Source organism: Cavia porcellus, unplaced genomic scaffold (assembly GCF_034190915.1).
Source record: "Cavia porcellus strain 051 isolate PalLab524CR breed Dunkin Hartley unplaced genomic scaffold, mCavPor4.1 scaffold_15, whole genome shotgun sequence".
Taxonomy (NCBI): Eukaryota; Metazoa; Chordata; class Mammalia; order Rodentia; family Caviidae; genus Cavia; species Cavia porcellus.
In genome coordinates, this window is record NW_026947498.1 from 4,629,262 (window position 1) to 4,641,602 (window position 12,341).

The 12,341-nt window shown below is 51.4% G+C and overlaps 1 protein-coding gene across 7 annotated transcripts in view; it reads left to right on the plus strand.

Moving 5' to 3' along the window:
- The window catches only part of Dop1b (DOP1 leucine zipper like protein B), a 74,778-nt gene that overhangs the window by 39,416 nt on the left and 23,021 nt on the right, over positions 1-12,341 (plus strand). For all 7 annotated transcript variants that reach the window (XR_001199899.3, XR_010039271.1, XM_063224472.1 and 4 more), the window contains 8 exons: positions 28-299; positions 1,791-1,943; positions 2,484-2,584; positions 3,165-3,355; positions 6,821-8,450; positions 9,149-9,260; positions 9,928-10,116; positions 12,039-12,161. Coding sequence is in view for 5 of the 7 variants with exons in the window: in XM_063224472.1 (XP_063080542.1) it covers positions 28-299; positions 1,791-1,943; positions 2,484-2,584; positions 3,165-3,355; positions 6,821-8,450; positions 9,149-9,260; positions 9,928-10,116; positions 12,039-12,161 (2,771 nt within the window). In the remaining 2 variants the exon portion in view is untranslated. The remainder of the gene's footprint in view (positions 1-27; positions 300-1,790; positions 1,944-2,483; positions 2,585-3,164; positions 3,356-6,820; positions 8,451-9,148; positions 9,261-9,927; positions 10,117-12,038; positions 12,162-12,341) is intronic.

Below are 12,341 nucleotides of genomic sequence, written 5' to 3' on the forward strand. Positions count from 1 at the left end.
TGTGCCCTGCCCTGTCCTCCCTTTCAGGGGCCAGCGATCCTGATTTTCCACTGTGGCTGAAGTCCCTGATGACCATTAGCTGCTGCGTGACCGACTGCTACCTCCAGAATGTGGCCATCTCCACCCTGCTAGAGGTGATCAACCATTCGCAGTCACTCGCATTGGTCATTGAGGACAAGGTGAAGCGCTACAAAAGCTCTGGGCACAACCCGTTCTTTGGCAAGCTGCAGATGGTGACAGTCCCGCCCATTGCCCCAAGGATACTGAAGGTCATTGCGGAGGACACAGACTTCTATCAGGTATCTTCACTGGATGCAGGGTGGGCATGCAGTGAGCAGGGCTTTCTTCTCCCTCCAAGACTAATCACTGGCTAGGATGTAGAATGTCTAACCACATCCCAGGGGTGCTAAGAGCTATGTCATCTGTGTGCCTCAGTTGCCAGGGCTTGTGGCACAGTTTTGGAGCCCTAGTTAGGCAGCGAGAGACATCGGCCCTGTCTCCTGATTGTGCCCCTCCCAGCATGTCACTTGCATCCTGAAGCTGGGCCCCAGCTCTCGGGGCTGCCGTGCCCAGTGGTGCCTTCCCTACACATGGGAGCTGGGTCCTCATGGGTCCCCTGCTGAGCACAGTAGGAGATGCAGAAGCCCTAGGTGGGAACTTCGGGAAGACTTTCCCTGTCTTTACGCTATGCCCCAGAATGGGTAGAGAGTTTCCATCCAGCTGAGCAAGTGGATCAGGAGCGGGTCATGGCTCTTCTCAGATCCTCAGCCGTCCAGAAAGTGTTTCTTCTGTATGCATTTGCCACAGAGGCTGTGCAGAAGCCGGCTCCTTTGCTTAGTCAAAGGTTTGGTATCAGAAGTTTAATTTAACTGGATTTTAGAGAAACAGTACCAATGGGGAGGGGCTATGCTTATCAGCAGTTAAATTGACTTGTTTAGACAGTTTGGTCACATGGTAATAAACAGGCCAAACAAACCCAGAGCCAGGTATAGGGATGCCTGCCTCTAATCCCAGGAGGCTGAAACAGGAGGATTACCCTGGACCCATACCCAGCTTGGGGTACACAGTGAGTGCAAGGCCAGCCTAAACTATTTAGTGTGACCATGTCTGTAAGTCAGTCACTCAATCAGTCCCACAAAAATATGTAGGCTTATGCATGCCTGGATCACTACAGTCTGTGAAATACTAACTGGTTTCTTAATCTCAGGGGATCTCTGAGACACTTGCTTGGTCCCTGGGCCAGGCCTGACCTGGGCACCCTGGGACGTGTGGAGAGGCTGGGGCTCCTGCAGACCCTGCATGATTAAGGAGCTAAACTGAGGGCTGGGGGGATGGACTGCTTGATTTGAGGTGTGACTTGGGTGTGGAAAGTGAGCGGGCCACCCCATCACAAGGGGATGCACCTGTGGGGACGATATCACCAATCCGTGACTCTCCCGTCTGTGTGACAGCTGGATCCCCTGGAGGGGTGCAGTGCTGTGTGGGTGACCGAAGAGTGTCCAATGGCTGGGACCACTGGGGATGCCAAGGCTGACTGAGCGAGGTCTCCAGCTGCCCACTGGGTTCCCTTCCTGAAAGCAGCCTTAGTCTCGGCAATCACCATGGCCTTACGAGCTGGTCAGAAAGCTCCCAGTTGAACCAGGCGAGTTTGGCCTTGTGTTGTGTGTTGGTCACAGGGCTCTAGTTGTCAGGGGTCCCCACAGAGCACATACAGGCTCCAGGCAGGACAGGGAAGCTGGGCTTGGCCACACTCAGAGGAAGGGTGCAGGCACTGCTGCCTTCTCCTGCAGAGGGTGGCACATGTGCTGTGGAATCAGCTGAACAAGGAGACCCGGGAGCACCACGTGGCCTGCGTGGAGCTGTTCTACCGGCTGCACTGCCTGGCCCCATCGGCCAACATCTGCGAGGACATCATCTGCCACGCGCTGCTGGACCCTGACAAGGTGAGCCCTTCCGTGTACACTGTCCCCGCTGCCCGTGCCAAGGCAGGTGTGTCACACCTGAGTGGAGCTCAGCCAGACCACAGGCCAGCAGCTCCAGTGCTGCCCTGCAGAACCTTTTGCATGCAGCCATCTCCAAGGAAGGCTCACTAAACAGGCCATCGCCAAGATGTCCCTGCCCCTTGGGAATTCACTGAGGGATGAGGTGTGTCCTACTCCTCGGGGCCCTGGTCCTGGCACTGGAAAGGGCACAGGAGACCACAGCCCATGCTGCACTCAGCCTGCAGGCCTCTGCATGACCCTGGACACTATCAGAGGCCACACTTTCTGTGTTCTTCACTGACCTGCGTCTGTGTGAAAGAGACAGGAACAGCGGGGGAGGCCAGAGTTTCTGTTTCTCTGGCCAAGCCCTGCACAAGACTGTGGTGTCTCCAATGTGGCTGCCCACCATGGCTGTCCACCTTGGCTGCCCACCGTGGCCTCCTGCATTTGAAGAGTCGCCTGGGGAGCTGGGGTCCTCACTCCCGCTTCTTCCTCATCAAGGGCACGAGGTTGGAAGCTCTCTTTCGGTTTTCTGTGATCTGGCACCTGACCAGAGAGATCCAAGGCAGCCGAGTGACGTCCCACAATCGCTCCTTCGACAGGTAGGGCGGCTTTTTGTGGTGATTTACCCTTTGCACAGGGGCTCCTGGCTGGCATATTTAGCTGGGGTGGAGTGACGGAAAACTGAGACCAGGTGAGCCCCTCAGCTGCACAGCAGACGGTGCCCAGGCGCTTGAGCGAGCCCTTGCTGGAAGCACATGCGTGGGTGTCAGTGGTCCCAGAGTTTGGCAGGGAGGGAGCACGGGCTGAGCACGCTGCTTTTCTCACTTGCCCTGACAGAACTTTCTGGGGGGTGGCAGGGTGGTCCAGGCTTCAGTGGTGCCCTTTGTACTGTGCACATGTGCGGTGATGAGTCCTGGCTGAGATGGGAGCTGGGCTGGAGGCCCATTCCCCCGCACTTCCCGTGTGCCCCACCGCACCTCTGAGATTGGCAGTGCAGCCAGGCTCCAACTTTCAAAGATGCCAGTGGGTCCTTATGCCCAATCCACCCTGAGTCCAGTGTGGCCAGTTCAGATCAAGTCCTGGGCATTGGGGATTAAACGGTTCCCTCCCCGATTCTAACAGGAAACCAAGGCTGAAACCCCGGCCTCCGCAGGCTCAGCAGTGTCCTCCTGCCCACAGGTCCCTGTTCGTCGTGCTCGACAGCCTGGGCTGCACAGATGGCGCCATCAGCACAGCGGCCCAGGGCTGGCTGGTGCGCGCACTCTCCCTGGGGGACGTGGCTCGCATCCTGGAACCTGTGCTCCTTCTGCTGCTGCAGCCCAAAACCCAGAGGACATCCATCCACTGCCTGAAGCGGGAGAGCTCGGCCGGTGAGCAGCCGCGGCTGGGGCGTGTTTGCTGGGTTCAAACAGTGTGACAATAATCTTGTCAACTCACAGGACTTAAAGTATACAAGGACCACCAGGATATCACTTAGAACTGCCATTTGCTTTCACTGCAAAGCCAGGTTAGTTTTAAGAAAAAAATTTGAAACACACAGTACAATATTACAAGCTGTAGTCACCGTACCATGCAAATCACTAAAACTTAATTTCTCTAGTCTGAATGACCCTTTGTGCCCTTTTCCAGACATCTTTTCTTTCCCCTTCCCTCTCATTCCCAGCCTCTACTACCCACCATTCTGTTCTCTGCTTCAGTGCGAGTAGATTTGATATCAATTTTTTTGGTACTAGGAATTGAACTCAGGATCTCACGCTTGCCAGACCGACACTATTCAGATTTTTTTTTTTTTTCCTTTTGAGGCAAGGTCTCACTGTCCAGCCCAGGCTGGCCTCAAATTTATCCTCTTGCCTCAGCATTTAGAATACTTGGATTATAGGCGTGCGCCACCACATCCAGCTAACAGGAGAAGTTGTGAAATGTTCTTACCTCATAAAAAATGATAGTTGAGATCCAGTATCTTTTTTATCATTCCACAGTGTACACACATGAAGCACAACACATTGTACCCCATAAATATATATTACTAGTTTATTTAAAAATTAGTACAAGAATAAGTGGCCAATGTTTCAGCCAAAATACTGGCTGGCCCCAAAGCAGAGTGGTGGTGGACTGGCTTCAAGGAGGAAATCTCCTCACTGTACCACAGCCCCAAAGCAGAGGAAGGGACAGAGCTGCGTGAGACTCAGCCTCAGGTCCTACCGCAGTACCCTCCAGCCAGGGCCGCCCTTAGCAGCGCATCCAGCCCTGGGCTCATCAATGGGTTCTTCAGCAGCACCCACGATTCACTCACCTTCCACGAACCCCGCCTCTGAACATGCAAGACATTTGGGGGATGTCTGAGATCTAAACCATGATGCAGAGTAAAAAGAGAATAAATAGCAGGACGTCTCTGCAGTGGTCTCCAGAGCTGACAGCTGCCCCACCTAGAAGAGCAGAATATTGGCTGTGTTCGGTGCCCTGGTAGCACCTCCAGCTGGATCCAGCGGCCACCAGGGACTGGATGACATAGGAAATGTGAGTGACTGAAAAAGCTCAAAGTTTGCACATCATCTGGTCAGTGGTATTTTATCTTTAAAAACTGCCTGTCTAGCCAGGCATGGTGCTGAGCACTTGTAATCTCGGAACTCAGGATACTGAGGCAGGAAGGTCACCAGCAGTTCCAGCCCAGCCTGGTCTACACAGTGAGTTCAAGACCTGAAAAGACCTTATTTATGAGCCTTCAATAACAAAGATAAATTTTTTTTCTATCTGCTCTGTAAGGTTTTTTGCAACTGTAAAATCCTGTTGATCAGATAATCAGGAAGGCAGGAGAAATAAGCCTTTCGATCTTCAGAACTTCAGAGGCAACTCAAACACGTATTTAAAAGAATAAAGTAGAAATAAGGAAAATTTTACAAAATGAAATCAACCTGGCCAGTCCCTTAAGCTTTTTTCTTTATTTAGTCCCTTAAACTTTCATGAATGATAGGTACTGCAGTTTGTGAACTAACATTATCCTAATCAGTGTAAAATAGATGCCCTGCTTTAAAGGAAATAAGAGAACAATTTATCCTGCACCGACTGTGACCATGGAGTGAATGGGACCCCAGATTACTGTGACCACCACCACCACGGACGAGGTTACCTGAGTTTTTATACTCAGAGAACAGAGTCACAGATCAGTACCTTTCTCCATGACATCAGCAGGGGTGTCAGACAGGAAGTGGGCAGCCCGTCCACGGTTTCAGATGGCAAAGTATCTGAGCGTCGGGGCTGGTAAGCTTAGTGACCAATCCCAAGATGCTGATGTGCTGAGTTTGGCTCTGAACATGAAGGTGAATGACTCTGAAAGGACCAAAGGCACCTGAGGTGGCTGTGGCTTCGCTGCGCACCAGTCCATCTCCCCATGCCCAGGTGAGAGGTCACAGCTGGCCCGGTCTGCGGGCTCCCACGCAGGTGCAGCTGAAGGAGCCTGTGCTCCCTCCCTCCCAAGCAGCTGTGTTTCATACTTCACCATTTTTCTGTGGGGCAGTTTACAAGCTTTGAATCAGATTGCTTAGCTCACCAGGCTGCGAGGACTGTCCCTGTCTTCGCAGCCTCTTCACAGCATTCTTGCCTGTACCTGCAACCTGTGGTTTTCCTTTGGGAAGGAGAGAGGAGATGCAGAATGATTCCACATTCTAAACAAGGGAGAAAACCCAGGTACCTTCTGACGGCTGCATTCTGGGGGGCACATGTTTTAGTATTCATCCATGTTTCAAGAGGCAGTTTCAACCACACAGTTCTTTGGGATGTTAAAGTCCCCCCTGCTGCCTTGCCAACCTTCATCCATCTCTGCCAAAGTCTGCCAACCACTGGGGCCATCTGCTGCCTCCCGAACTGAGAGACCAAATTTCCTCTGCTGTTTTCTTCCCTTGGAGGAAACTACGTGTCTGCTGTCTCGGCACCCTGCCTTGGGATCTCACAGAAATCTTTTTTAAATATTACTGTGTACTTAAGAAACGCACACATTTCTGATATCTTATTTCTTCCCCTTTCCTGCTCTTGCTTAATGTTCCTGACATAGATTTGTTGAAAGCGCCTACTAAAATGGTGGGCTGTGTCAAAGACTTCTGGGACCTGCATCTCTTTGAATATTTAAAAGTATTGGCTGCAAAATGCTAACGTGGTTGCTTTCAAATTTGGAAGAAGGAGCAGGTAAAAGTGTAACCAGAGTCTCCGGTAGTGCCGGGGACTTGGCCCTATGAGTGGTGGGGCGGGTACACTACCACCTTTCCCATGGCCGTTTGGTAGATTCCCCCGAAGGGCACAGTTGGTCCGCAGCCTGGCCACCCCTCCATGCATCACTGTGTCCTGCATATTGCTTGCCTGGGTGCAAGAAAGAACACCCACAAACACTCATGAACTTCACTGTCACACGCATGCACTATCACAGATGCGTTTGGCCCACTCCATGGATCTTCTGCCCTCCTTTCCAGTTTGTCCACATGTGACATTTCAGTGGCTACCCTTGTGCGGTTCTCAGCTTTGAAACTTTCTGTTGACATTCCTAGGGAGACACGTCCAGGAAGGGAATTACCGAGATAAAAATCATAGTTACTTCTCCAGATTGCTTCCCCACAAAAGTAATGATACCTGAAATGAGTCCTGTGAGACCATAACTAAACTCCCCAGCCCTGAGTGAGCTGCTCACTTCCCTGGCCAGGCTCCTGTCCACCCTGTACTTGAGGCTCTGCTGAGGTGGTTTCATGTGGTGCCATTAACATTGATCTTTCTGATGCCATCGCGCTGGAGTGAAGTTCTCCTCGCTAACCCTTCTGTTCTAAAGTCCCCTGTCATCTTGTGGTTTTCAGGGGACTTGTATCGTTGGTTTCACAGAAAGAAACCTTCCTTCAAAGAGGCAGGCGGGGCATCTGAGCTTGTGGAAAGTGACTGCGAAGAGCACCTGCCCCTGAGCCAGTTCACCACGGTGGATCGTGAAGCCATCTGGGCCGAGGTGGAGAAGGAGCCAGAGAAGTGCCTGCCATATGGTGAGCTGAGTGAGGAGGACCTGTCCTGCTACATGGGCCGCCCGGAGAGGGTGGCCCCCAGCTCCCCAGACAGCAGCGAGCACACCGAGTCTGCAGACACGAGCTCCAGCCACTGGGACAGCAAGAATACATCCAGCTTCTCCTCCCCATCCCACAACCCGCAGGAGCTGAGCCTTGAAGACAACTGCTGTGCGCCCCTCCCTGTGGGGGGCAGGGTGCACCCCACACGCTCGGCCTTGCTGGCAGCCTTCCAGCCTGAAAGCCTCAAGCCCAAGGCCAAACTGAGCCTGACGCGCACAGACTCAGATAAAACGCAGGCCTCGGAGTCACTGTCCAGTGACGAGGACGGGGACCTGGAGCTCCAGGCCCTGAACACATCACGGCTACTGAAGCAGCAGAGGGAAAGACAGGAGTCGCTCGAGGCCTTGTTCAAGCACATCCTGCTCTACCTGCAGCCCTACGACTCCCGTCGCGTGTTGTATGCCCTCTCCGTGCTGGAGGCCGTGCTCAAAACCAATCCCAAGGAGTTCATCGAGGCCGTGTCCAGGACCAGCATGGACACCAGCTCCACCGCACACCTCAACCTCATCTCCAACCTCCTCGCGCGCCACCAGGAGGCCCTGGTCGGCCAGAGTTTCTACGGGAAGCTGCAGACCCAGGCACCCAGCGTGTGCCCCCACTCACTGCTCATCGAGCTCCTCACCTACCTCTGTCTGAGTTTCCTGCGCTCCTACTACCCTTGCTACCTGAAGGTCTCCCACCGGGACATCCTGGGCAACCGTGACGTGCAGGTCAAGAGTGTAGAGGTGCTGATTCGCATCATGACGCAGCTGGTGTCGGTGGCCAAGTCCTCAGAGGGGAAGAATGTGGAGTTCATCCACAGCCTGCTGCAGAGGTGCAGGGTCCAGGAGTTTGTGCTGCTGTCCCTGTCAGCATCCATGTACACGAGCCAGAAGCGCTATGGCCTGGCCACCGGCGACCAGGGTTGGGCCCCAACAGAGGATGGCCTCTTTGAGGAGAGCCTCATCAACCTGGGCCAGGGCCAGATCTGGAGCGAGCACCCGCTACAGATCGAACTGCTCAAGCTCCTGCAGGCGCTCATTGTCTTAGAGCACCGCCTGGGCCAGGGCCAGGAGGAGCCTGACAGCCAGCAGGCCCTGTCCCGGGAGTGGCAGAAGGCACTGAACTTCCAGCAGGCCATCGGCGCCATGCAGTACGTGCAGCCCCACCCGCTCACCTCCCAGGGTCTGCTGGTCTCGGCAGTGGTTCGAGGCCTGCAGCCAGCCTATGGCTACGGCATGCACCCAGCCTGGGTGAGCCTGGTCACGCATTCCCTGCCGTACTTTGGGAAGTCTCTGGGCTGGACGGTGACTCCCTTCGTTGTCCAGATTTGCAAAAACCTGGATGAGCTGGTCAAGTTATATGAAAGTGAATCTGTGAAGCTCTCCATCAGGTAGGTTGAATTTTGAGAGGCAACCTTTTTTTGACACCGGATCTTATGTAGCTCAAGCTGACCTCCAATGGGCAACCATCTTTCTGGCTCAGCTTCTTGAGTACCAGGATTACAGCTGTGCATCAATCACCATACCTGGCTTTTTAAAGCATCTTTTTGTCTTAATGAGTTTTGGAATGAATGGCTGGTTTGCTGTGGATGTCATTTGTGGGGTAATTCAGCCCAGTCATCTGCCTGTTTCATGTTGTAAAGGGGTCAAGAGGAAGTACAAGTCCAGATCTTTAATTTCACACAGCTACCCAAGCTAGCTTAGTATCAGTTACTCTGAGTTTTGCAAAACAGAAATGGGAAACACAAATAGCATTCACAGAAACTCTAACGCATCTTAAACCATCTTTCCAAAGTGACTCTATGAAGGTCGACCATATAGTAATACTAGAGGTCCCTAGGTTTTTGGAGAATCTCACTGTGTAGTCCAGGTTGGCCTTGAACTCATGTCCTCCCAAGTACTGGGCTTACAGTTGTGTGCCAACAGCTGGCTCCGGAAGTCTGTCATTCTTACAATGTTTTATTTTTGGAACCCTATTCACTTAATAGAATGGCCTCTTTCTGGCTTTTGTGTTATATGTAGAATTAAAAAATCTTATGGCCTCATCCTTAAAAATTCTCAAAATTGGTTTCTAATTTTTTCACCAAAGCACAACCTCCAAGAAGGAAAACATTTCTCCGGATTATCCACTCACCCTTTTGGAAGGTCTGACAACTATTTGTCATTTTTGTGTTTTGGAGCAACCGAACCAAAGCAAAAAGGTACGTTTTCTTTTTCCTGAAAGTTTGAGGCAATTTTCCTATGCTGCTTTGTTTTTTTTTAAGTTATAATTATTATCATTAAATAACATGTGCAAGTAATGCAGATGTGCCTGCAAATATACGCACCCAGTGACAATGCATACACAGATGTAATTAGGTGATTCAAATATGTATGCAAAAGTATGTGCATATATTATGCAAATGAGCTGGTTATGTAAATGTGTCTGCATGCTGAAATTGTATGCGAATACATGTGTAAGTGATGCACCTGTGGTTTTGGCCTCACTGGCATTCGTTTCCCGGAGATGGGCTCTTGGGCCTTTGCCTGTTGTTCCTTCAGTAACCATGAGATAAAATGAAAAGCTGCCTGTTTGACTTTAGACTTCCATTTGTGTTTTATTTAGTGTGTTTTTTATTTGCTGTCAAGGTGTTAGTGAAATCTGAGTTGGATGACCCTGTAGCTGTTAGTTGTCCTACCCTGACGGGGTCAAATCTTAAGACACAGCTAAAGCTAAGGCTGAGTTTCATAGTTTGTAGTTTGGGCTCCCAGCTGGCTGTCTGCCTAAGTGGCCTCCGGCTGATGTGCACAGGTCCCCCAGCACTGCTGCCCCTGTGGCAGGACACAGTCACCAAAGTGGGGAGCTCACGAGTCCTTTTTACCTCTTAGTCCACAGTGGTAAGCGACCCTGCCAGCCTTCGTAACGCCAAGAACGCCATTTTGGAAGAGTTGCCACGCATCATCAACACCATGGCCCTTCTTTGGAACATGCTAAGAAAGGAGGAGATGCAGAAGAGGCCCACAGACCTCCTGGGGGCCACCAAGGGGTCCTCTTCTGTCTACTTCAAAAGCACCAAGGTGAGAGGGGCCCTTCTTGGGTTTATCATCTGCTTTGTCTTCCATCCCCCGAAGTTAAATATGTACCGAAGGTTCACACAAATAATTGAACAAATGTGCTCCATGAGCCAGTTTTAGTGACACATCCCCATCATTCAAGCACAAGGGAGACTGAGACAGGAAGATCACTGCAACATCAAGCCGCCTGGGGCACACAGTGAGTTCAAGGCCAGGCTGGGTGACAGAGCAAGACCCCTAAATATTTAAAAGTGCTCCATGAAACCCAAGGTAGACATCAGAGATAGAAGCCCCAGTTTATTTCTGAGCTTTGTGAGTATACGTGGAACATGAATCTGAGTGCTTTCAACCTATATTTTTCTATTTCTTTTGGGGAGGCAGTATTCTTTCCCTGGCTAGCCATGAACTTGCTATATAGTCTAAGTTGGTCTCAAACTTGTGATTCTCCTGCCTCAGCCTCCTGAGTGCTGAGATTATAGGCATGACCACTGTGCCCTCTACTCCCCTCACTTTGATTTTAATAGTTAAGAATAAAGTCTCTGGTTAGGTGAGCGTGGGGTACTTGACGTCCTTATCTGAGTCTGTGAAGAACTTTTGAGAAATACATTTACTTGTTCAGACCCAATGAATCTGGCTCTAGAGGCAGCGGAAGCAGGCTTTAACCCATTGTGCCAGTGTGAGCTGAGATGGGTGTTGGAGCTGAGAAGTTGTGGGCTTTTATTCTTAACTCGTAGGCACCCCCACAGCCTGGGCTCGGGGTACAGTGTCCCAGCAGTCTGTCCCATCAGCACTGTTACTTCCCAGCACCCCGTGTGCTTCCTTTTCCCCCTCCACCTTCCTGTCCCTAGTCCATGGCCTTTTGACATTTTGGGGCCATAATTCAGGAAAACCTGCCTCACAGCCACCTCCCCCCCTGGAGCCTAACCTCAGCACGAGTCTGGTTCTGTGAACTAGGGCTCCTGGGAGAGGTTAGTAAACATGAACCAGGCAAAGCACTCTTTATCTTTTACAGAATTTTTGCTAAAACATTGCTGATTTCTTGGTTCAGCTCCGAGAGGCGCCTTTGAAACCTGGGCCCCTTGGGATGGAACATTGGGGCACTCTTGAGTGTTTATAATTATGCCAAGCACACAGCCTTTCTAGTGTTTGCCCCTTGATTTTCACATTTCTGCCTTGGAAGGCTCCAGGCACATGCCCCAATTTAAACTGGTTAGGCAGAAGGATCACCATGAGTTCAAGGCCACCCTGAACTATGTAGTGAAATGCTGTCTCAAAACAACAAAATTTTTTTTCTTTATTGGATAATACAGTTAATTAAACGGTGCTTATTTCTAGTTGCAAATCAAATGTCCTTTTTCTTTCATATTTGTGTTTCTATTACCCATATTTGCAGTACCTTCGTTATGGAGATCACCTTCACTGTGAGGAGATGGTCCACGTTCCTATCTCACCTGTACTCTTTGCACGCCTCCTTCCCCTTGAGTGAAAATCCGACCCACAGCCCAGCCCCAGGCACTCACCAGACTCATGGCCCAGCTGCAGCCTCAGGGTTCCAGGGAGGGAGAGGGCCGCCCTGCCTGGCTGCATCTCCACTGTCCCCTCTCAGCTGTGCGTTTATTGCTCCTTCCAGCCTGGCCTGGACCAGGGATGTGCTCAGTGTGTGAAGCTTGCCTGGCATACACGAGACCCGGTTCAGTCTCCCGCACTGTGAGACCTCAGGTGGGATGGCACCTGTCACCTCCCAAGCCACCCCAACAGCTCATGTGCCAGGTCTCCACCCCACAGCCTGCTTCTTCTCTTCCAGGTCCTCCCAGCCAAGATGGTGTGGAGACCCTCACACAGCATCTGCAGTGGTTAAATCTCTATGACATGCAAGCCCTGACATTACTCTCTAATATCTTTTTTTTTTCTTTCTATTTTTTAAGACCATAAGACAAAAAATTCTAGATTTCCTAAACCCCTTGACAGCCCATCTCGGAGTTCAGCTGACAGCTGCGGTGGCAGCAGTGTGGAGCCGAAAGAAAGCCCCGCGTCACAGTAAGACTAAGGTAAAACCTCAGGGGAGAAGAGTGAAACTGGGCCTTTGGTGTCCTCTGCATGGACAGAGCTGTAGGGGCAAGGGGCCCTGGGAGGGAGCGGACCACCTCTGCCTCCTGCACTTGGGGTTTTCTGCAATGGGGTATAGTAATACAGTATAGAGCAAATGTTCCCTTGGGAGAATCATCCAG